The sequence below is a fragment of the Monodon monoceros genome, unplaced genomic scaffold (genome assembly GCF_005190385.1).
Source record: "Monodon monoceros isolate NGI ecotype Baffin Bay Population unplaced genomic scaffold, NGI_Narwhal_1 Super_Scaffold_16, whole genome shotgun sequence".
Taxonomy (NCBI): Eukaryota; Metazoa; Chordata; class Mammalia; order Artiodactyla; family Monodontidae; genus Monodon; species Monodon monoceros.
The window spans coordinates 110,330,206-110,353,929 of NW_021703772.1; the positions used below are offsets into that span (position 1 = coordinate 110,330,206).

The following is a 23,724-nucleotide window of genomic DNA, read 5'->3' on the forward strand; positions in this document are numbered from 1 at the left end:
GTGTGTGTGTGTGTGTGTGTGTGATTTTCTCTGGGCAGCAGGGCCCCGGGGAGAGGAATCGCACGGACGGGCGTGCGTGTGTGTGTGTGTGTGTGTGTGTCTCATTTTCTCTGGGCAGCTGCTCCCAGCCCTCGACCTCACTCCCTCCATTCCTGCTCTGAACAGGTCCATCTAGCAGGGAAGAGTGACTCTGGTACCTTCTTACAGTAGATGAGCTGGTGGTCAAAGAGAAAAAACATCCTCTGCTGGCTCTTGGCTTGTGGCTGTGTGACACGAGTCAGCTCCCCCGAGTGGATGAGTTCTGAGCTCCTGACCAGGAGATCTTCTCCCTGGGGAAGCCAAGGGGAGCCGTGAGCTGAGTGCTCCCATCCTGGGGCTTAGAGCAAGGCTCTGCTGGGCTCGGTGTCCTGCCTCTACTGCTGGCTTGGTAGGTGGGGTCCTTACTGGCCCTGCCTGCCCACGGCCCCCGTCGGGCCAGGGTCTGCAGCAAGCAGCAGGCCATAGAGGAAGGGGTTGCTCTTGAAGCCCGAGGAAGTGGGGTGGAGTCAGAAGGCGGTTTGGCCTAGGAGTTGGTCATCTCCGTTAAATGAGGCCCCACAGCAGTCAGTGGCGTGAGCATTCGCAATGTGGCTAATCCCTATCAAGGTGTCATTCAGGAAAACTATACACCGATTTTTAAGACTTAGTATGAAATCAAGACTGTTACTGTTTCACCAATGGTATTTTATATGTTGATTACATGTGGAAATGATATTTTGGATATACTGAGTTAAATGAAACATCATTAAAGTTAGTTTCACCTGTATTTTTCTTTTTTTTTTGGCGGTACGCGGGCCTCTCACTGCTGTGGCCTCTCCCGTTGCGGAGCACAGGCTCCGGACGCGCAGGCTCAGCGGCCGTGGCTCACGGGCCCAGCCGCTCCGCGGCATGTGGGATCTTCCCGGACCGGGGCACGAACCCGTGTCCCCTGCATCGGCAGGTGGACTCTCAACCACTGCACCACCAGGGAAGCCCCTTTTCTTCATTTTTAAGATAGATCCTAACACATACAAAATTCCCTATGTGGCTCACACGGTACTTTGATTGGACAGTGCGGCTCTAGAGAACAATTAGACCTGGCTGGAAGTCACTTCCGAGGCCTGTCTTTTAAAAGGGGTTTCGGAGGTTTTCCTCTGGCTCAGTGTTACTTAGTACCTGAATTCCTATCATCAGACTTCACACTTTCAGATGAAGCCCTACTGCGCCCGGTTCCTCCAGGAAAATGCAAACCACAGCCAGGCGCTGTTGGCAGCCATTCAGTTTGGGATAAGTGAGTTTGTGAGGGTCCTTGGTCAGGGCTGGGCCTCAGAACCAATCATCAGGAAAGCAAAAGCCAGGCACCCAAAACAAAACACAAATCAAACACTCAGCCCCCCTCTCAGGGAGTCTAATTCCGTATTTCTAGGATGGGGCCTAGGAATCTTGTTTTTTCACAGATTTTACGGTTGGTGGGCGGGGTTGGAGAGAACAGGACAGGACCGTCGCCGTTAGTTCAGGCATCCGTGCTGCCTTAGAAGACGAGACTGGCCCACGTGAGGGGATTGTGTATGCCAGGAAAACGGAACCAGGAGGCTCCTCCGACCGGTGGCAATCTGTCTCTGGTCACACTGTGGCAAGCTTGGCCCCTTCTGTTGGGAGCCCCAGAAGTTAACTCGAACTTGGGGGCCCAGCCTGTCCCCAGAGGCTGGCTGGCTGCACCCTGAGAGGAGCATGTGGCATTTTACACGTGCCCTGAGCTCTTCACAAGGAGGAGGCCAGCAGGCCTGCTCCGGGAGCAGCGCTCAAGGCCTGGGGCTCGGACATGGGCCGGGCTGGTCCTGCAGAGCCCCACCTCTCCCTCCTGACACTAGCTCCTGTTTGCTGGCTCCTAGGAGCATGGCCCCCTGCTTCAGCACCCTCCTAGGTTTCTCAGGGGCAAGCATGGTTTTAAAGCCAAGGCCAAGCCCCACGGCATTTTCTGGGGGTGTTGGGCCCTCACCTCCCAGTCCTCTATGGAGCTCTGCCACTGAGCGATCTTGTCTATGTTTTCAAGTCTCCGTTTCCGTTCGTTGATGAGCTGGGCCACATTCTTCATGGCATGTAAGGCAGCTTCCACGTCCTTGAAATCCCTGGGGCGGAACAGAGGTGGAAGAGGGCTTACGAGATCCCTCTGGGGCTGCGCCCTTGGGCCATTTCTCCACCCATCAAGTGCATACCCCCATCTTCTCCATAAAAGAGGCACAGAGCAGAACTTAATATCCTATTCAACTTCATTCAGCCCAGCCCCTCACTGCAAGGACAGCTCACGAAGGCTGGAATTGTTGTACGTTTCGGTCTGTGCTGTCACCCCAGTGCCCGCAGTAGTGCCCACCACACTAAAAGCCTCAACAGACCTCCCCCAGCACCCTGCTACCTGTGCTGGGGGTGCGTGTACTTGAGCAGCTCGGCCAGCTGCAGAGGGTACTTGCAGATCTTCTGCACAGGTGTCAGCAGGAAGCCGTCCAGGGAGATGTCAATCATCTTCTGCAGCAGCCGGCAGGCCTCGAAGAAGTACACGTACTTGCTGAGCTTGGCGAGGCGCGAGAGCTCCACGCAGGCGTTGGGGTGGTTGTTGCAGTACTCTGAGTAGATCTGGAAATCCGCTTGCTGTGGGCACAGCTGGAGGTGAGGACGGCTGCCTCCTGACCCCACCAGGCCATGGGCAGTGTGGGGGCGGGGGCGGGAGGCAGCTCAGGGAGCCCAGGCTCTGTCTACCTACGTCTTTGGGCACAAGCCACGCAGAACCGTGCCCAGGGACGTGAAAGACCCCAGAAAACCCAGGCATACGCTTGCCCGTCGCCACCTAGCTTTCTCTGCAGGGCCCTCAGCAGATATTTTGACAGTATGCCAGGTTTCTGGGTGAAATCCATGATACTAATAAGGAAGGGATATCACGGCCCAAAAGGAGAGAGAGGGAGATTAAGAGAGACCCCGACGGCTGTGCCTCCCGGGCTGTCTTCCTCCTCAGCCCAGTGTTTTGCTTCTTCCTCACAAAGCTCTGGCCTCACATCTGAACACAGCCGCTGTCAAACTTTACTCAACACCACGTGACAGAGATATATCCACGTTGCGTGTGTGTTGTACGGGAGACTCACTGTGCCTGCTTTTGTGTGTAACTTTCATCTACCTGGAGCCAGAGGGAGACCTAGGTCTGACCTAGGACTTCGTGGACTTAGGTGGAAAAGGAGGGTAGCTGGCTGCCTGGCAGGCTGCTGTGATGGTCCCACTGGGTAATGCTGATAGCGTGCCTGTTAGACATGCCCTGTTTCCCATTCCCTTGTCACAACTCTGCCTGATGAATAATACGGGACCCAAATTCCCACACTCACTCAGGTACCCAGACCCACCACCTGCTTCTGAGGTCACCCTCCTCAGCTTTCCTGCTGCCACTGGAGAGGGGTGGAAGGGCCTCCCCAACCCCCCACTGCTAGCAGTCGGAAAGGAGCCCAGGTTGTCCCTGATGGGCTGAGCTAGGCATCCTCTGCTCAGCCCCACATGACTGCCACAGGAGAGGGATGAAAACAAGGAGTCCACCTAGCCCAGGTGAGTCCAATGAACCTTGGCTAAAATGTCAACTGGCATTTAGAGTGGAAGTAAGAACTAATTCAACCTCAATTCCAGTGTGCTCACTGTGAGAGGAATCCCAGAATTCACTAGGAACAGCCCTTAGGGTGTTCAGCAGGTGGCCCAGCCCACCTCTGTCCCAAGCAGATCCTTTCCGGGGCCAAAGCCTAGGCCTGCCTGCTCCAAGGAGCCTTCTCCGGCTTGGTTTGCCCACCTCACCCCACCCGGACCCCCAGAAGCAGAGAAACTTCTAAAGCAGAGTGGAAGGGTGACAGCGGTCGGGGCCAGGGATGGTGGGGCAGGACAGAGCCCCCAGCAGAGATGGGGGGTTCAGGGGCTACCGCACAGGGTGAGGGCCTCGGGGGCGGGGTCCCAGGGCGGGCTGCTCACGTGTTCCAGGAAGCAGGCGCCCAGCTCGCTCAGGTGGGGCCGCTCCCGGTTGAACTTCTGCTCCAGCGCCTTCACGAAGGCCTTCTGGCACCGGTAGATGTCCTCGATGTTCCCGAAGATGGTTCGCAGCTGCTCCTCGCTGAACATGTCCACGCGCTTGCGACACTGCCTGAGGTAGCCCTGGGGGCGCGGGCGGTCAGGCTCACCTCCGGGTCCCCTCCACCCCCAGCCCCACCAGCCCGCGAGCCTCACCTCGCAGATGTCGCGCAGGTGCTTGATGTAGTCCCGCTCGGTGCTGAGGATCTCGTTGATGACGTTGGTCCGCATCTGGTCCTTGCTGCTCTGCACCTCAGCCCCGCCGTGTCCGGCCCCGCCGTGCCCGGTCCCCAGCGCCGCGTCGTCCGCTGGCTCGTCCTGGTTCACCCGCAGCTGCAGGCAACGCGGCCGGTCAGCATCCCTCGGGACCGCAGGGTCAGGAAGCCGCTCCGTCACCCGCACAGTGCCCGCAGGGACAGGGGACACCAGGTCCGAAGGCGCCCCGTTCCCCGGCCTCCCCCTTACATTCGGCTCTGCGAGGCATAGTGCTCGGAACCGGGCACACGCTCACTGCAGGGCCTCTGAACCAGCGCCTGCTCATACTGGGCCCTCTAGGGGCTGTGAAGGAAGCAGACGGGTGATGTGGCCTTGCCAGCTCTGGGACTGTAACTAGGAAAGGCTTCGGTGCAGAGAGCGCTGTTCCTCCGGGAGGTCTGGGGCAGGAGAAGCACTCCCCTCCCCACGGCCCTCTGCCTGGTTTGGAGCCTGCACCTGGATTCCTTCCCTGGAGACCAAAGGCTGCCTTAGGTCTGGGTTTGCTCCCGTGATCTCTTGGGTTAAAGACTTAGCTTGTCCCTGCCTCAGTTTCCTCAGGTGTAGCGATGGCTCCCAGATCCCAGGACTGTTGTGAAAGTTAGAACTGAGATGCCCCGCGCAGATGGTCTGCACAGCGCTTTGCAGATGCCTGGGAAGCCCAGCTGGCTGTGGCGGCTGTACTCTAACACACAGACCCCCCCGCGCCCGGAGGGGACCACTTTTCTGACCCGTTCTTCACTGGCCGCTGAGGACTCCTGGAGGGAGGGGCAGGGGCAGGGTTGGAGTTGGTGGTGGCGCAGGAGGAAGGCTGTGTCTCGATTCCCAGGCTGGGCTTCCCGACACCCACCCGCCCACCCAGCCCCCAGCCTGCAGTCCCAGCGCAGCTATGAGTGGGAGGTCCACACACAGCACCCCAGACCCCAGAGCAGTTTCAGGCTTGCACTGCTCAGCAGAGCCAGCTGCCTCTTTACGGGGCTAGGAGAAGCTCGGGCCAGTGCGTACCCGCACAAAGCTTGCTGGAAACCAGCCCTCGCCGTCAGCGACCCGGCCCCACCACCACTCTCTGTTGGTGGCATCCATTACTTCGATGACGTCCCCGGCGTTGAAGCCCAGTTCCTGGTCATCCATGGTGACGTGGTCCCAGAGTGCTTCAGCACAGACCACACTGCCATCGCTGATGAGCTGTGGAGAGAACCAGGGAGGGCAGGTCACGGGGGTGAGGGTGTTCCTGCCCTCTGTCCCCCACCCCTGGGAAGGGGGGATCCTGACTCGTGGTACAGAGGGGCAGACGGAGGCTCCCTCTGAGCCAGCCGCTCTTCGGGAGGCAGGGCTGTGCCCAGGGCATGTCTAGACTGGCGGTGAACTTGATCCTTGATTGCTAGAATCCTGGGGAGCCACAGAATCTGAGGGCGAGCATGCTGCCCCCTCCTGCACACAGGGCACACCTTCCTCCCGTCCCCCCGGGCCGTGATTAAACTATCGCCTCTCAGCTTCCCCCGTGTCTCTGCTCTGCTCCGTGATGCTGGCCTGGGGCACTGCCGGCTGCATCTCTGCTTGTGCCGGCCGTCCCCTGTGGCATCAGAGGGGACCTGAGAACTGGAGACGGAGGGGGCTTGTTCCTTCCTAGTGGCTTCTTGTGGACCTGCAGTCTACCACCTGATTAGCAGCAAACACCGCTTCCCCAGGTCTGCTGGTGCCCAGCCACTGCAGTAGCTGGATCCGGTCTGCAGTGTTTTTTGAACGCCTGCAGAGCCAGTCTCGGCCCCCTCGGCACCAGCTGAGCAGCCCCCCTCCTCAGAGTTCTAGGCCTCCAGCTCACAGAATTCTCAGTTTTAATTATTCCAGTCTATTTCCTTCATTCCCCAGCTCTAGAGAGTAAGGAACATCTCGCAGTTGCCACCTCTGTCACAGAAACCTCAGGGCTGTTCCTGAGCACTTCATGACTGAGTCACCCACTTTATACCTGGCTGACAATTCTCTATATTAATTTCTCTCTCCGGAAATGACTGGCGTGGTTCCTCCCTCCCGCATGATCAGAAATCGCATTAGGAGGGACGCTCCCCTCTCAGGCAGCCCCTGTGCTCAGAGCTCCGTTTTGCACTGGGCTGACTCCTCCCTGCTCATGTAATGTGGGCTGAGTGTCTACTCTGTGAATGACGAGTGGCTCTGTGAGCTTCGGGCAGCCCACCTCCTCAGCAGTGGGCTGGGGGCTGCCCAGGAGGTGAGGTTCGTGCCCCTCTCTACTGGGACCAGGTGTCGGCTCTGACTGTCACAGACCTGAGCTGGCTCTTTGGCTAAGCGGTCAAGGCCTTGGGGCATCACCAGGCACGGCCTCGTGCTGTTTCCTCCTCCGAGCTGCTGCCCAGCGGGGGTCACTTGTCTCCATGGCACCCCAAAGGGACAGGGTGAGAAGCAGGGGCTGCTTGGGTACTGGAGTGCACTCAGGCTGGGCCCTTCCTCCAGGGTAGGGCCTGAGAAAGCACGTTCACAAACCACAATGAGGTTCTTCATGTTTTCTTGGGTTTAAACCTGCTCCAAACCCCAGTGAAACCACCCTTCAGAATAATCCACAGCTTATGTGTACACCCATCCTCACAGCAGCAGCCGTTCAAGGGCTGCAGATTCCCGTGGCCCACCCAGGGACCCTGGGCAGACAGCACTGGGCTAATCCTGGGGGCTGCAGGCCTCCTCAAGAAACCACTGTACTCTCATCCCAGCTAAGAAGACCTACTACAGGCTTGTCCTCTTCTGCAGGGAGAAACCTCCGGGCTGCAGTGCGGCCAGGATGAGACCAGAGGATTCAGCGAGGCCACGTGAGAAGAGCTGGCCAGCTGCAGCCCAGGAGCAGGCATCAGGCTGGGCGGCCCACAGCCGGCACACGGGCACAAGCAGGCTGCCGTCCAGCCCTCAGAGGATCTGGCCCTAGACCAAGAGGAAGCAGAGTGGCTCAAAGGTGGTGCAGTTGAGCCAACGAGGACGTGGCTGCAGGTGAACATTCCCGTACAGGGACAGTGACCAAGGGTGACTTGGCCCATCGGGATGGAGACTATTTGGGAAGGTTTGTACGTTCCGAGTGATGAGTTACGGAGACTGGGGAGGGTTCACCCCTGGAGCTGCTTTCGTAACCTGAGGTTTGAATCTGGCAGGGAACAAAACTTCTGGTTTATTAAGCTTTGTAGTTTTGATCCTGGGGAAGTGGGTGTTCTGAGACTCCCTGTTCCGGCACGCACCTGCCAGTGCACATTCACAGGCTGGCTAATGGGATGCTACACTCTGATCTCTTGGGAACAATCTGCTAGATCGCAGGCGGATGCCGTCCATCCTCAGGTCACACGAGCTGCACGCACTAGTCTCCAGGACAGCATGGAGGTAGTCCCCACTGCTAGAGCCCAGGCAGGGAGGAAGCACTGCAGACACACCCCACACAGCCCAGCTTCTGACCAGTTCCCTTCCCAGGTTAGTCCCACATGATATTAATCAGGTCAGGCATCTCCCCCTGTCCTCCACCTTCCCTCAAATGAGCCCTGAGCAAAATCCCCGCTTGCATGGCCCAGTGCCTCCTGCCTGCCCCCGCTTTATTCCGCCAGCCTTTGCGGAGAGGTGCGGGTCCTCCGCAGGTGGTCTCCTGCTCAGCTTTGGGAAGGGCTCCAGGTGTGGGGCAAAGAGGCAGGCTTGCCAGAGAGACCAGGATTCCTTACGCCTTTATGGACAAGCCCCCATACCCATCCTGACCCGTCACCTAGAAGCCCTTGATGGCAGGGGGTAGGGTAGGGTGACCTTTGTCACTTCCTTGTCCCGGCGACTTGCTGGGCACAGGGGACTTGATAGACACACAGCCATGAGCAACTCCCCTGATATCCCTGTGCCTCGGTCCCCATCAGAACCCAGAGTAACAGTGTGCTCTACCTGGGTCACCAGTCTCCCGTGTAGATCCACAAATAGGAGGTGCTCAGACAAGGTACAGCTGTGACATTAACCATTTATGTGACGTCACTAAGACAAGATGTAGCTCCAAGAGGTCAGAGACACATTCTACTTTCAGGAGGCTGCCAGGGCCAGTGCTGGGTGGGCTTCTGGACAGAGGCCCTTCCTGGCACTCTGTCTGTCTGAGGTGCAGCTGCACTGAAGCCAAAACTCAGGCTGGGCAGGCCCAGGGGCGAGGGTTCCGGGCTCCCTCCTGGCCTGGCAGTGGGGAGCATACCCTGGCTCTGAGGTATGGGGTGTTTAAAACTGTGGAGGCAGGTGGGGGACTGTCCCGGACGGCGGGGGGCAATTTCAGGACGAAGACAAGCCAGGGACAGGGTGCTGGATCCCCTTTTGTGCCTCTGAGAGTTTGACAGGGCTGGGAAAGCCAGGCTCTGCCTCAAAGCGCCCCCTGATGACCACCCATCACCCTCCCCACCCTGCCCCACCTCCCAGCTGTCTCACACATGCACGCTGGTGGAGGAGTCCATGCCGACAGTCTGGGAACACAACGCAGATCCCATGGGCCCCCGCGCACGCAGCCCAGGGGTGCCCACCTGCAAGGCCTGCCTGCAGTGGGGGGCACGCTGACTGAGACCACTTATCTAACACCTAAAGTGGGAAAAGCAACTGCAGGCAACATAAGCAGGGGAACCCACTCATCCTCCGACATCTCTCAACCCGCACAGAAAGGCATGTCCAGATCCGCTCACACGGTGGTCACATGTGCAAGGTTCCCTGACAACCAGACAGCTGCGGCCACAGCGGCATCTGTACCCTCAGTGACACACACACACACACACACACACACACACACACACACACACGAGACAGACATTAAGGACCCCATGGCACATGTGTCACCGCGCCCCTAAGTCACCCACCCGGCCGTGCCCCGGGGGACGCGCACACAGACGGGCCCCAGCGCACGGGTTTGAGGTATAGGCCTCCGCTCGTGGGGCGGTGCAGGGCTCTCAGGGCCCCGCCTCGGGCAGCTGGGGGCTGGGGCGGCCACAGCCGGAGCCGGGCGGCAGGAAAGACGCGCAGCGGTGGAGGGGGCCCACGCCGGCGCCACTCACCCCGGCGGTCAGCGGAAGGCCAGCAGGAATATCAGCACGACATTGATGAGCACGAGCAGCGCCAGCACGGCGAAGACCACCACGCGCTGGGCGCCGGGGGGCAGGTTGCAGCGCAGGAGGGCGCGCAGGACGCTCCCAGGCGGCGCTGGGCGGCGCCGGGACTGCGGGGCCCTGGCCATGGCGCCCAGCCTCCCGGCTCCGCGCGCCCAGGGATCCCGCCGCGACAGGGCGGCCGCGGGGTTGCCGGAGCGCCCAGAGCGGGGGCGGAGCCGCCGCGCTCCCCGGGCCGGGGTTTCTCCCTCGCCGCGCGCGCCGCGTCCCCCAAGACCCGGCCCAGCGACCCGGCCGCCGGCGGGGGCGGGGCTGGGGGCGGGGCCGGGCTGGGCGGCTCCCGCGTGTGCCGCGTTCGGCCCGGGGCGCCTCCACTCGAGGGGTCTCCGCGGTCCCGGCTCCGCGCGGGCCGGGCGCATAGATGACCACGGTGGCGCTTGGGGTGCCGGGGGCCAGGGGTTCTGAATCCTAACACCAAGGGCTGCCCTTGGCCCCGACAGCACAGATGAGTAAATGCGGCTCTGAAAGGTCTATTTGCTCTGTCATAAACTCGTCCAGGAATTTGAACTCTGGACAGACGGGCGGATCCGTGCTGAGATGCTCCAGAAAGGCCCTGACTCAGGACCTCTCCTACTGACCTTGCCCATCAGAGCGGCATTTTGTTCCTATGGGAAAGCAGCTGGCTTCTTCAGCCGCTAACCCTCCCTCCCCAGTTTCACTGAGGTATGATTGACAAAAATTGTATATATTTAAGGCGTACGACTTGATATACACTGTAAAATGACCACCACAATCAAGCCACTGTGGTGGCTGGATTACCATTTCCATCTCCTCACAGAGTTACCATTTTGTCTGTGTGGTGAGAACACTTTAAGAACTAACCACTCAGCAAATTTTAAGTACAATACAGTACTGTTAACAATACTCACCATCCTGTACATGAGATTCCCCAGAACTTATTCATCTTGCGTAATTAAAACTTTGTACTCTTTGACCAACATCTTCCCATTTCTCTCTCCCCCAATCCCTGGCAGCCACTCTACTCTCAGATTCTGTGAGTTTGACTTTTAGATTACACATATAAGTGCAATCATGCAGTCTTTGTCTTTCTGTGTCACTTAGCATAATGTCCTCTAGGTTCATCCACCTTGTTGCAAAGGGCAGGATTTCCTTCTTTTTTAAGGCTGAATAATATATATACCACATTTTCCTTCAACCATTCATCCGCTGACGGACACTTAGGTGTTTCCATATCTTTACTATTGTGAATAATGCTGCAGTGAACATGGGAGTGCAAATATCTCTTCAAGATCCTGATTTCATTTCCTTTGGATATACATCCAGAAATGGGATTGCTGGAGCGTATAATAGTTCTATTTTAAACTTTCTGAGGAACTTCCACACTGTTGTCCAAAGTGGTTGCACCAGTTTCCATTCCCAGCAACGGTGTGTAATGGTTTCTTTTCCCACATCCTCAAGAGCACTTATCTTTTGTCTTTTTAATAATAGCCATTGTAAGGTGTGAGGTAATGTCTCATTATGGTTTTGGTTTGCCTTTCCCTGATATTTGAATGTCCAGTAACGTTGGGCATTTTCTTTTAAGAGATGTCTATTCAGGTCTCTTTGCCTATTTTTTAATTGGGTTATTACTATTATTATTTCTGGTTTGTTTTTTGGGTTCTTTTTTTTTTTTTTTCTATTGAGTTGTGAGTGCCTTAGAGATTTTGGATATTAACCCTTTATGAGATATATGGTTTGCAAATATATTTTCCCACCCCATAGGTTGCCTTTTCACTCTGTTGATAGTTTCTTTCACTGTGCAAAGTTTTTTAGTTTGATGCAGTCCCACTTGTCTATTTTTGCTTTTGCTGCCTATGCTTTTCAAATGTGTCATATACAAAAATCATGGCCCAGAACAATGCCAAGAAGCTTTTTCCTGTTTTCTTCTAGTAGGTTAATGGTTTCAGGTCTTATATTTGAGTATTTAATCCCATTTTGAGTTGATTTTTGAGGGTCCAATTTCATTCTTCTGCACGTGGTTCAGCAGCTTTTGAAAAAAACCCTATGTCAGGTACCCGGTGGTTTCTACTGCCTCCCAGACAGAGCTTGCAACCTTAACCTTGCAGGGCTCAGAGCTCATGGGCAAGCCTGTCATTCCATCCACAGTGAGGAGCTCTGTCACAGTCACCGAGCCCCTCTGATGGGTCAGGAGGCAGCAGCTGAGGGGGCCGAGGAGACTGAAAAGCAGCTCAGAAGTGGGCAGAGGTTTCCAGGCTCCATGCTCAGCTCTGAGGCTCCTGGGGCAGGAGAAGCCCATGGAGGGGTTACGTGCAGAGGCTGGGTGTTCCCTTGTGGGTGGCTGTATGTTCAGGTTCCCTGTGTGTGTGCCAGCTCTACATGCATGTGAGTGAGTAGAGACGATGGTACCTGTGGACGTCACCATCCTGCTGAAGAGTGCAAGGGGACGCCGGGATGTATGTGCGCAGGTGGGTACCTGTGTGTGTGGCAGAGGAGGGCTGGGATGTGTCCAGAGAGGCTGTCTGCCCCCCTCAGATCTGAAGGTTCAACTGGGCCTATCTGTCTAGTTGGGGGAAAGAGTCTTCTTTTCCTGCCCAGTTCTTCAAATAACTGGCTCAAGATTTTCTCCCTTCAAGCTCTCACAAGGATTGTGGGGACTCCCTCTTGCCCCAAATCCCAGCACTGGTAAGACTGTGTGACGCCTCTGGTGGGGTGTGGCTCGGACCCCTGACTTGAGTCATTGTGCCCCTGTGGTTGCAGAGCCATCAGACACCCAGGAAGGAGGGCACGGTGGGCTGTGTGACCTCAGGCCACCAGTCAGGGTGGTTCCAGGAAGCCACTGGTCAGCGCAGCACTGAGCGCTGTGGGTCTACAGGACCTTCCTGCTGCTGCCTGGCCTCGGGGGCGAGCTTCAGGACTTCAGCCACGGCTCAGCTCTGGGATGACGCTTGTGTCCCCTGTGCAGCTGAGCAGCCTGGGAGACGTTAAGTGGCAGAAGAACCTTGAACCTGGGCCGGGATGGAGGACTGAGAGGTGGCTTCTGCCCCACCCCGGGGCACCCAGCCTTCAGATCCCGGTGATCTGGGTGTACGGCAGGGAAGATAGTAGCAACAGTATTTGTGGGTGTATTTCATGACCAAAAACAAAGCCAAAAAAGCTTGAAAACAAAGGCGTAGGCCCTTGAAAGATTCAGGCTGAAAGGATCCAAGCCAGGGGGGGAGTAGAAGAGGCAGCAGGGCCTGGCCCGCCAGGCTAGCTGGGTGAGTGTGTAGGTCTGGGAGGGGCAGGACTGCTGTGGAGGGGGGTGACCTAGGTGTCCGGGACAGGGCTTCAGGAGGGTGAGGGAAGAGGAAGGCTGCTCTGGGCTGCTGGCCACGGGCACTTGCAGGCCTGGCGCTGGGGCCTTGAGTTGCTCCTGCCCCGTCTCTCGGAGACCTACGTCCGTTTTTCACCCAGCTCATGGCGCGCGTGAGGGGTCTGGAGCCCTGACCAGTACTGGGCTCCTCCCTGGGGCCGGGGAGGGGGTGCAAGAGCTAAGTCAGGTGTGGGGACAGATAGCCAGGGTCACAGGCACCAGGGAAGGCAGAAACTCCTGGATGGAGGGACAGACTGCCTCCAGGAAGGGGTGGTCACAAGCCAGCCTCGCATCCTGCGATGTTCTCTAAATGCTCCACCAAGAAGTGCTGGGAGTAGGTGGATGGCCAGACTGTCTTCTGTCCTTGGTGACCCCACGGCCTGGGGGGCCAGGCCAGTCCAGCTTCCCACCTGCTGTGCTGGCTGAGTTACCGGCAAAGCTCTTTTTACGCTTTAAGCCCCAGGTTGGAGGACAAGCTTTATGTCTGTCTGCCCTCTAGTCTGGGTGTCATCTTCTCTCCGCAGGATGATCCAGGAGCTGCCCTCAGCGCCCCCTTGCCCTCCTGGAGCAGGTCTACACACAGGTGTTTGGAGGGGAGCTGGACATTCGAAGGCCGTCAGCTCCGTGCAGGAAGTGGGCAGAACTGAGGGGAAGCCCAGCTCCACACGCGTGCCGTCCTCCAGCACAGCTTGGCCTGGCCCGGAGGGGAGACTGCAATCTGCAGGGCGGTGGCTGAGCACCAGGAGACCCCAGGCCTCCTGGCTAGGGGCCGGTCCCATCTCACAACTTTGGGTGGGGAGGTTAAAAAGAAACAAGAACAATGTCTTCCAAAGACACTGCCTACTTTCAGCCCTTAACTCTTCAGAAAAAAAATCCCTGGGCTAAGAATGTCCTCAGGCCTGACCTCAGGGGTGACGCCAGCTCAGCAGAGCATGGCCGGAGCTGTGGGAGGCAGGGAGAGGGTGGGAGGGGGGTGAGGAATTGGGCAGACAGGCCCAGGCCTGGGCCCGGGTCACGGGCATCTGGTGGGGACAATACTGAAAGGAGAGGGGACACTTCTGGGCCCTGACGTTAACTCATGCTGCAGGAACTGGACAGTCACAAGGCACGAGGCACAAGTTAGGGGCAAGGGATACAGGATGAACAAGACATCTCCTTCCACTGGGGCACATGCAGACGAGGCCAGGTGCCCACACACAGACGTGCAGTGCCTGCCGTCACCCCGGCGGTCAGCTCCCGGAAGGCAGGACGATGTCCTCTGCACAGCTCTGTCCCAGACCTGAGACACTGCCTGACACACACTAAACACTCAGTAAATGTGTGTCACATGCATGCAACACACACGTGCACACCTCACACTCAGATCTTCACGTGGTCACAGACACACGCTCCTCATGTACCCAGGACACAAAAGCGCTTCGCTGCCCGCCCTGCATCGCCTGCTCTTCAGGCCAGCTGGTTTCGGTTGCCTCCTGCTTAGGAAATTGAAGAGCGATCCCTCCTTAGGTCACCAGGAACTAGACAGTGTCCCAATTTAGAACATGACACCAACGTATTCTTAGAAAATACAAGTGCACGTGTGAGTTTAGAGCAAGCCAGATGCTATTTAGTGTGGACTTCTCTCTGACACGTGTTGCTTCTATTATCTCCAAGCCTGAAACCCACACTGACCACCAGTAAGCCTTCTTGCCTCACACGCAAGAGCTGTGCGTGCCAGAGGGGCCAGGGATGCAGAGCAGGATGTGCTGATCTCGCAAGGCTGGGGGAACCAGCCTGTCATCGGAGAATCACCTCTTATGTCTCTTTGGAGTTCCTGATAAGGTGAATCTATTTAATGCTGCCCAGGAATCGTAATGAATACAGCCTTTCCCGGGTACCCAGTACACCTGGGCACGGTGACTCTCCTACGTGCCAGTGGGGCCCAGGGGCCTCATTCACCCCACAGAGAGGAAACAGAGGCCCGAGACGGGAATGACCTGCAGCAGGTCCTCCACCAGCCAGCAGCCCAGCCCCTGCCCCATGTCAGCCTTGTATCACTGGAGGGGCTCTGCTACCTGGCCCGGCCGTCCTCCTCCGTGGCATGCTCCATCCTCACCCCACCCTGGGCGCTCGCCCAGGGTCCAGGGAAGACCAGCACCCTGGGAGCGCTGAGGGCTCTAAACACAGGTACAACACCACCACGCTGTCCACTCAGTAACCTCAAATACCAGGCAGGACCTTTGAACCAAACAGGAAACAAATTCTCTAAGCAGCTAAAATAGGTCCTATACAATTCATGGTCTAAATTGCCTTCATTGCCCTTGGCCAGAGCCTACTTGTTCTTCTAGAGCACTCCTGGCTCTTGGCTTTCGTCATCCAAAGCATCTTAGAATGGACAATTTTTTAAGGGCCAAAAAGGCACCTCCCCACCAGCAGCATGATGTGATGGACCAGATTCCACCACTAGGTAGGAGATGAACAGCTATAAAAAGTAGACACGAGAGCTCTAATGACGCAGCACTGATGGCCAATCAGATAACCCCACACAGAAAGTTTTATGTTACTATTCCTTCCTCATTACCATCTGCGTCATTGGAGGTTGAGAACCCACTGCGTGCCACGTTACTTACGTTTGTCCGTCCTCCTGTAACCGTACGGTCATCCTATTTTACAGCTCAGCACTCAGAGGACTACCTGCTCAGATCTCCACACCTGGTCGCTGGCAGGGAGGAGCTCCCATCCAGGTGTGAGAGACTCTCCCCCTGCCCCACATGGCCTCCCACCATGGCTGGGCCCCAAAACTGAGGGCAGCTGAATCTTCAAGAAAAAGCAAACCATTCTCTGTGAATTCTGCTACGATGACATCATTTTGGAGCCCCTTCCATTCAAAATAGTTTATGAGAAGCACTTAAAGAAAGGCTTCATATATTGGAAAACCCAACTTATTTGGATGTTTATTCCTTATGCATCATGGATTTTGATGAAATCATTATTTAATGGCTACTTTAAATCATCATTCAGAGCCGGGCCTGTGGGAAGTGCTGGTGCAGTGGTGACTGTCAGGTAGGTAATGAGGGCACCACACTCCCGAAGGGCTCCAGAAATGTCAGAAGCTAACTGTTTGTACACTGATCTCCTCGTGAGGGGAAAATCTTCTGCAAGATCGTGGGTGGTCTGATTCGTTTTAGTGAAGCAGAAATACATTTATATCATGGCCAAGAGGAGAATGTGGTGCTGTTATGGACATGTGCTTGTGCCAGTTACCTACCACATTATGTTCAACAGCCTTCTCCAAATTAAGTGAAAAAGAAGAAGGGGAGAAAATAGAAGTATGAGTGAGAAAAACAGAGGAGCGTCCAGGTCTCGAAATTTCTCCTTCCTTGGAGAATACAAAAGGAGGACTTGGCATGGGGACCAGTTTTGCCTAGATAAAGTTTCGTACTGATTTCTTCTGCTTAGGTAGGAACGGTAAAAAGTGGTAACATATACTACACAGTTGTCATAGCAACAGCAATACTCTTTAAGCTCTTGGAGTCAATAGGGAAGAAATCACGTGCCTTGCCCAGGTCCTGCCCAGGCAACTGGTTGAGAGGTCAGGGGCTAAGCCCTGGCCTCCTTCCTGCCAAGCAGAGCTTCTTCCATCCAGGACAGCGGTTACAGGAGTTACATCACAGGTCCTGGGTACCACACCTGCTATTCTGGGTTCCTTCTAGGCCCCTTGAGGGCAGAGGGGAGGGTCCTGGATTTGACAAGCTCTGCTCGTGGACACCACATTCTAAAGTGAGAGCCACAGGCTGAAACTGTGCGGAGTGCACGCCGGTGCCACTGTCATCTGCTTGGGACACAGACTGTGGACATCCAGGCCTGCATGAGCGTGCTGAAGTCGCCCCGATGGCCAGGCCGTGCGTTCCAGCCCCATCCCTTCACCCATGCAGCCCTGACCCTACCTCGTTGATGGCCAGCTGCTCGCCGCCCCCTCCAGGGTGGCTGTAGTGGTGGCTGGAGCTGTGCACGTCCTCGTACAGGTCCTCCTCACTGCCTGCCTCGTCCGCACGGAGCGCCGTGTCCAGAGCTCCATCAGGGAGGGCTGGAAGGAGAGAGAGAGCAACTGCTAAAGGAGAGCGAGGGAGGGGACACGCGGAGAAGGAGACGAGCCTTTCCGGGATAAACGCTCCTTCTGTAAGAGGAGGGAGAGGGTCTGGGAGCCAGGTTCTCACACCATTCTTGCTGCAAAAACACAGTCTGGTTGAAAGAGTGCACTGGTCGACTTTCACACATCACTGTGAATCACCTACCATTTGGTCCCCACCAGCTCCGTAAACAAGGACGCACAACTATGTGCCGTGACATGACACTCGAGTCCCCTCCCGTTGAATTCAATTCAAAACCACTTACCAGTGTGTCAGGTATACATAGTATACTTTACCATACCTCATACATGGCATAAGGCCCTTAAAAATGCTAACGACTTCTTATTAAACATATATATATATATCTCCAAAGAAATATACAGTATATACATGCAAATATTGTTTGAAAATTAATAAAATGAACACCTGTGGCACTTATCATCATGTTTTAGAAAATTCCAGAATCTTAGAATTCAACCTCCTGTATATCCTACTCCAATCCCATTCCCCTCTCTTTCCTTTAGAGATATCCAATATTTCAAGCTTTCTATGAATTATACAGGCTATCTTTGTTTTAGCATTTATTTCTGTTGAGTTTTGCATGGTTTGACCTCATATAAATGGAACCATCCAGTAACTTTTCTTCTCTGACTGGCTTTTTTACTCAACAGCTCATGTAGTTGTGATGATTCAGTCTCCCTGACGCACACAGTCTTGCATTTTGTGAGTATTTGCAGCTTTGCAGGGGCACTGCACTGCTGCAGAACATCGGGTGTTTCCCATGCTGTTGCTGGTACAAATGATGGTGCTGCAGACACATCCACGTACCGCCTGGGCATAGGTCGCAGACTTTCTCCCAGAGTTTCCCAACCTCTTTTTCATTATTACCCCCGCCCAAAGAGCCTTTTATACATTGTTTTCCTATTGACCCCAATGAAATTTTAATACCACGAATATACTATGTATTTTAAAGTCCTGTTGCTCTTTGGAGGATCACAAACCATTGTAATAGCTAAGATTTTCACCCTCTTGGATGAAACCATTACCCGTGGAGTGAATTCACGCTCCTGGGTATAGACACCTAGGTATGGCGTCCCTGGGTCCTGGGTATGCCAAACTGTCCCCTAAGCTATCCTATCAACTTAGACTTCAGACAGTGTGTAGGCATGTTTCCAGCTCTACATCCTCCCAACTCTTGGGATGGGCATTGTCAGTTTCATTTTTTGACAGGCCGATAGGTATGAAATGGGATCTTAGTGTAGTTTTAATTTAAAATTCCTGCTTACTAATGTGTTGAACATCTTATCTTCTATGTTTATGGATTATCTGTATTTCCTTTAATGTGAAGTGTCTATTGAGTGTTTATTTTTAATATAATCATTAATGTAAAAATATATTTCTATGTATGTATAGTTTATATACATACACTTTCCCCCTCTATTCTGGATACCCATCTGTGCCACAAGTATAATCTCCCTGTTTGTGGCATGTCTTGTCTCTTTAAAAAAAATTTTTTTAAATTTTACTTTGGCTGCGTTGTTTGGGTCTTCGTTGCTGTGCGCGGGCTTTCTCTAGTTGCAGCGAGCAGGGGCTACTCTTCATTGCAGTGCGTGGTCTTCTCATTGCAGTGACTTCTCTTGCTGCAGAGCACAGGCTCTAGGTGCACGAGCTTCAGTAGTTGTGGCTCGCGGGCTCTAGAGCGCAGGCTCAGTAGTTGTGGCGCACAGGATAAGTTGTTCCGCAGCATGTGCGATCTTCCTGGACCAGGGATCAAACCCGTGTCCCCTGCATTGGCAGGCGGATTCTTTAACCACTGCGCCACCAGGGAAGTCCCAAGATGAGGACTCTTTCCTAAAAAAGTGTAACCATAGCACATATCTAACACAGACTATAGTCTATTGAAAGTTGTCTGTCATACCTTTTCCCTCTAAGGCATTAAAAAATCTTTTTATTTTGAAATAACTATACAGTATAGGGTGTTCTGACTCTACTGCAGAGAGGTCCTGTGTCCCCTTCACCTAGTTTTCCCCAATGATTACATTTCATATGACTCCAGGAAACTGCCCTTGGTACAAGACATGTAAATGGTTCTATGTCATTTTATCACCTGTGTAGATTTGTGTAACCTCCAAGGCAATCAGTATGTAAGCTTTTGAGGTTGACTTTTTTCACTCAGGCAAATGCCCTTGAGATCCATCCAAGTGGTTGCTTGTATTTTTACTTCATTCCTTTTTATTGCTTAGTAGTTATTCCATGTAATAAATGTGCACATTTTTTTAAACATTCACCCATTGAAAGACATCCGGGTGGTTTCCAATTTTAGGCTGTTACAAATAAAGCTACGAGGAACTTTTATGTACAGTTTTTTGGGTGGACATAAGTTTTCATTTCTCTGGGATAAATGTGATTGCCCAGGAGTGCAACTGCTGAGTCATATGACAGTTGAATGTTTAGTTTTTTAAGGAACTGCCAAACTATTTTCCAGAGTGGATGTGCCATTTTACATTCGCACCACAATGTATGAAAGATTCAGTTTCTCAGCATCCTTACCAGCATCTGGTATTGTCGCTATTTTATACTTTAGACATTCTGATAGGTGTATAATAATATTGCATCTTGGTCTTAATTTGCATTTCCCAAAAGGCAGGTGCTGTGGAACATCTTTTCATGTGCCTATTTGCCATTCATATATCTTCTCTGGTGAGGTATGTCTTCATGTTTTTTGCCTATTTTCTATTTCTATTGTTTACTGTTTTAATGTTGAGATTTGAAAGTTCTGTATATATTCTAGATATGAGTCCTCTGTCAGATATGTAGTTTGCATGTATTGTCTCTCAGTCTGTTGCTTATCTTTTCATCCTCTTAACAAGGATTTCACAGAGCAAAATTTTAAATTTTGATGAAGTTCAATTTATCAAATTTTCCTTTTATGGGTGATGCTTTTGGAGTCACATCTAAGAACTCTTCACCAAATCTTAGTTCCAAAAGATTTTCATTTATGTTTTTTCCTCTAAAACCTTTATAGTTTTACCTTTTACACTTAAACCTATGATTCATTTTGAGTTTTTTTTGTATAAAATGTGAGATTTAGGTCAAGGTTCATTTTTATTGCCTATGGATGTCCAGTTGTTCCAGCACTATTTCTAAAAAAAAACTTTCCTCTACTGAATTGCTTCTGTACTTCTGTCAAATATCAGTTAGCCAAGTGGGGACATTACTATCAATTTTACAGAAATAAAAAGAATTATAAGAAAATACTAACAACTGAACTGTTATACACCAACAAATTAGATAAACTAGATTATATGAGTAAATTCTTAGAAAAACACATGTACTAAAACTGACTCAAGAAGAAATAGAAAATCTGAATAGACCTATAATCACCAGGGAAATTGAATCACAAACTTCCCAACAGAGAAAAGCCCAAGATTTGATGGCTTCACTAGTGAATTCTACCAAACATTTAAATAAAAATTAACATTAATCTTTCTCACACCTTCCAAAATACTGAAGAGGAAGAAATACTTCCTAACTCATTAAAGCCAGACAAAACACTATTAAAAAAAGAAAACTGAAGACAAATATCTTTCATAAATATACATGCAAAAATTCTAAACAGAGGATTAGTATACCAGTAGACTACTAGTAAAGTGAATTCAACAGCATATTAAAAGGATTATATATCTTGACTGATTAGGATTTATTTCTGAAATACAAGAATGGTTCAACATATGAAAATCATTCAATGTAATATACAACAGTAATAGAATGAAGGGAAAAAACCCTACATGATCATCTCAGTTGATGCAGAGAGAGCATTGACAAAATTCGACACAATTTCCTGATAAAAACACACAAACTAGGAATAGAAGGGAATGTCCCCAATATGATAAAGGCCATATATGAAAAACTCACAGCTAACATCATACTTAATGATGAGAAACTGAAAGCTTTTTCCTTGAGATTAGGGAAAAGACAAGGATGCCTGCTTTCACCGCTTCTGTTCAACACAGTATTGGAAGTTCTGGCCAATTAGGCAAGAAAAAGAAATAAGAGTCATCCAATTTGGAAAGGAAAAAGTAAAATTATTTCTGTTTGTAGATGACACAATCTTATATGTAGAAAACTCTGAAGATCCACAATAGATTGTTAGCGTTTATAAATAAATCCAGCAAAGTTGGGGGATATAAATCAACACAAAAAAATCAGTTTTATTACTATATACTTGCAATGAACAATTTGAAAACAGAAATATTTTATATTCCATTACAGTAGCATTGAAAATAATAAAATACTTAGGAATAACTTTAACCAAGGAGGCAAAAGATTTGTACACTGAAAATTCCAACATTGCTGAAAGATATAAAAAGAAAACCTAAATAAATGGAAAGACATCCGATGTTCATGGGTTAATAGATTTAATATTGTTGAGATGACAATAATACTCAAAGCAATCTACGGAGTCAATGCAATCCCTATCAAAATCCCAATGGCATTTTTACAGAAATAGAAAAACTTATTCTAAAATTCATATGGAATCTCAAGGAACCCTGAATATTCAAAATTATCTTGAAAAAACTAAGCTGGAGGGCTCACATTACCTGACTTCAAAACTTGCTACAAAGCCACAGTTATCAAAACAGTGTGATACTGGCACAAGGATAGACATATATTCTATTGGTCTAATAGAATAAAATAGAGACCCCAGAAGTAAACCCTCACATAAATGGTCAGTTGATTTTTGACAAAGGTGCCAAGATAGTCAGTGGGGGAAAAGACAGTCTTTTCAATAAATAGTGTTGGGAAACTGAATATCCACATGTAAAATAATGAAGTTAGGTCCTTACCTAATGCCGTATACAAAAATTAACTCAGAATGGATCAAAGACCTAAACATAAGAGCTAAAACTGTAAGACTCTTTGAAGAAAACAGGGGAAAGGTTTTATGACATTGGATGTGGAAATTATTTCTTGTATATGACACCAAAAGCACAGGCAACAAAAGAAAAAAAAAATAGCTAAACTGGACTACGTCAAAATCTTAAAGTTTTGTGCATCATAGGATACTTTCAAGAAAATGAGAAGGCAGCCCACTGAATGGGAGAAAATATTTGCAAATCATATATCCGATAAGGGACTAATATCTAGAAATATATAAAGAACTCCTACAATTCAAGAACAACAGCAACTACAACAAACTCATTAAAAAACGGGCAAATGCCTTGGGTAGACATTTCTTCAGAAAAGATATACAAGGCAGCTGCTGTGGAAAAGAGTTTGGCAGGTCCTCAAAAAGCAAAACATAGAATTACCATATGATCTAGCAATTACACTTCTAGGTATGTACCCAAAAGAATTGAAATCAGGGACTCAAACAGATATTAGTACACCAATGTTCATGGCAGCATTACTCATAATAGCCAAAAGGTGGAAGTAACCCAAATGTCCATCAAACAGATAAATGGAAAAACAAAATGTGGTATTTACATACAATGAAATATTATTCAGTCATAAAAAGGAATGATGTTCTGATACACGCTACAACATGGATGAACCTTGAAAATACTATGCTAAGTGAAATGAGCCAGACACTAAAGGACACATATTGTATGATCCCATTTATATAAGGTGCCTAGAATAGGCAAATTCTTAGGGACAGAAAATAGATTAGTGGTTACCAGGGGCTGTAGGGAGAGGGGAACAGGGAGTTATTGCTTAATGGAACAGGGAGTGATGAAAAAATTTGGCCATATATAGTGGTGATGGTTGCATACCTTGTGAAAATAATGCCAATGAATTATACATATAAAATGGCAAATTTTAAAACACATTTTATCACAATTTTTAAAATTAATAACATACAAAACAATTTGCATTTTGTACCTTACATGGGTGAGTTGTATGGTATGTGGTTTATATCTCAAGAAAGCTGTTTTAAAAATTGTTCGGTTATATTTGTTTGGCACTATTTCTGGATTCTCTATTTTGATCCATTAATTTACTTGTTTGTTCTTCTCCAATATCACACAATCTTGTTTTCTATAGTTGTATAATAATTCTTGAAATTTGGTGGAGTGGCTCCTCTTTATTCCTCTTTTTTAGAACTATTTTAGCTATTCTTGTTCCTTTGCCTTTCTCTATAAACATTAGAATAATCTTGTCTATAGTTACAAAAAAACCTTGCTGGGATTTTGGTAGAAATTGTGTCAAACCCATGTATTGATTTGGAGGTAACTGACATCTTTACTCTGTTGCGTCCTCCAATCTGTGGAATATCTCTCCATACTTAGATCTTTGATTTCTTTCAGTGCTGCATTATTTTAAAGCAAATCCCAGACATCCTATAATTTAATCTGTAAATAGTATATAGTATATGTCTTAAGAGATACAGAGTCTGTCTCTCTGCCACACCTTCTTCTAGGAGAATTTAAAAATCAGTCCTCTCTTTGAGGGAATAAAACAGATTCTTTGTAAGAGTTACTACTTTTCTTGGCTCTCTCTTAGCCAGTCCCAGTTGAGGTCTCAGCAGCTCACAAAATGGTTGCTTATCTAGCAAACCTGCAGCCTGGGAGGAAAGGAAAGCAAGTTTCAACATGAGTCTGCCAATATTTTTATCATCATCTAATATCTAGCTTCCAGCACAGGGTCTGGGACAGAGGAGGTGTTTGCGTAAATGAAGGAAGTAGGAGACCGTTCACAGGAGAGTGAGTGGAGGTGGCAGTGGGAGGACCACCCCAGGACTGCAGTCAGGACACCCAGGCCCAGTGCTGGTCTGCAAACGGCCAGG

The 23,724-nt window shown here is 50.9% G+C and overlaps 1 protein-coding gene across 3 annotated transcripts in view; it reads right to left on the minus strand.

The window, feature by feature from the left end:
• The window catches only part of ARHGEF4 (Rho guanine nucleotide exchange factor 4), a 113,544-nt gene that overhangs the window by 3,460 nt on the left and 86,360 nt on the right, over positions 1 to 23,724 (minus strand). Inside the window, exons 3-9 of one of the 3 annotated variants that reach the window (XM_029225280.1) lie at positions 16,755 to 16,894; positions 5,365 to 5,544; positions 4,264 to 4,440; positions 4,012 to 4,191; positions 2,432 to 2,664; positions 2,018 to 2,147; positions 198 to 329 (exon numbers count right to left, since the gene is read on the minus strand). In XM_029225280.1, the coding sequence (XP_029081113.1) occupies positions 198 to 329; positions 2,018 to 2,147; positions 2,432 to 2,664; positions 4,012 to 4,191; positions 4,264 to 4,440; positions 5,365 to 5,544; positions 16,755 to 16,894 (1,172 nt within the window). Of the gene's footprint in view, positions 1 to 197; positions 330 to 2,017; positions 2,148 to 2,431; positions 2,665 to 4,011; positions 4,192 to 4,263; positions 4,441 to 5,364; positions 5,545 to 9,404; positions 9,639 to 16,754; positions 16,895 to 23,724 lie in introns of those variants that run through there. The other 2 variants (XM_029225279.1, XM_029225281.1) reach the window with 2 other exon arrangements.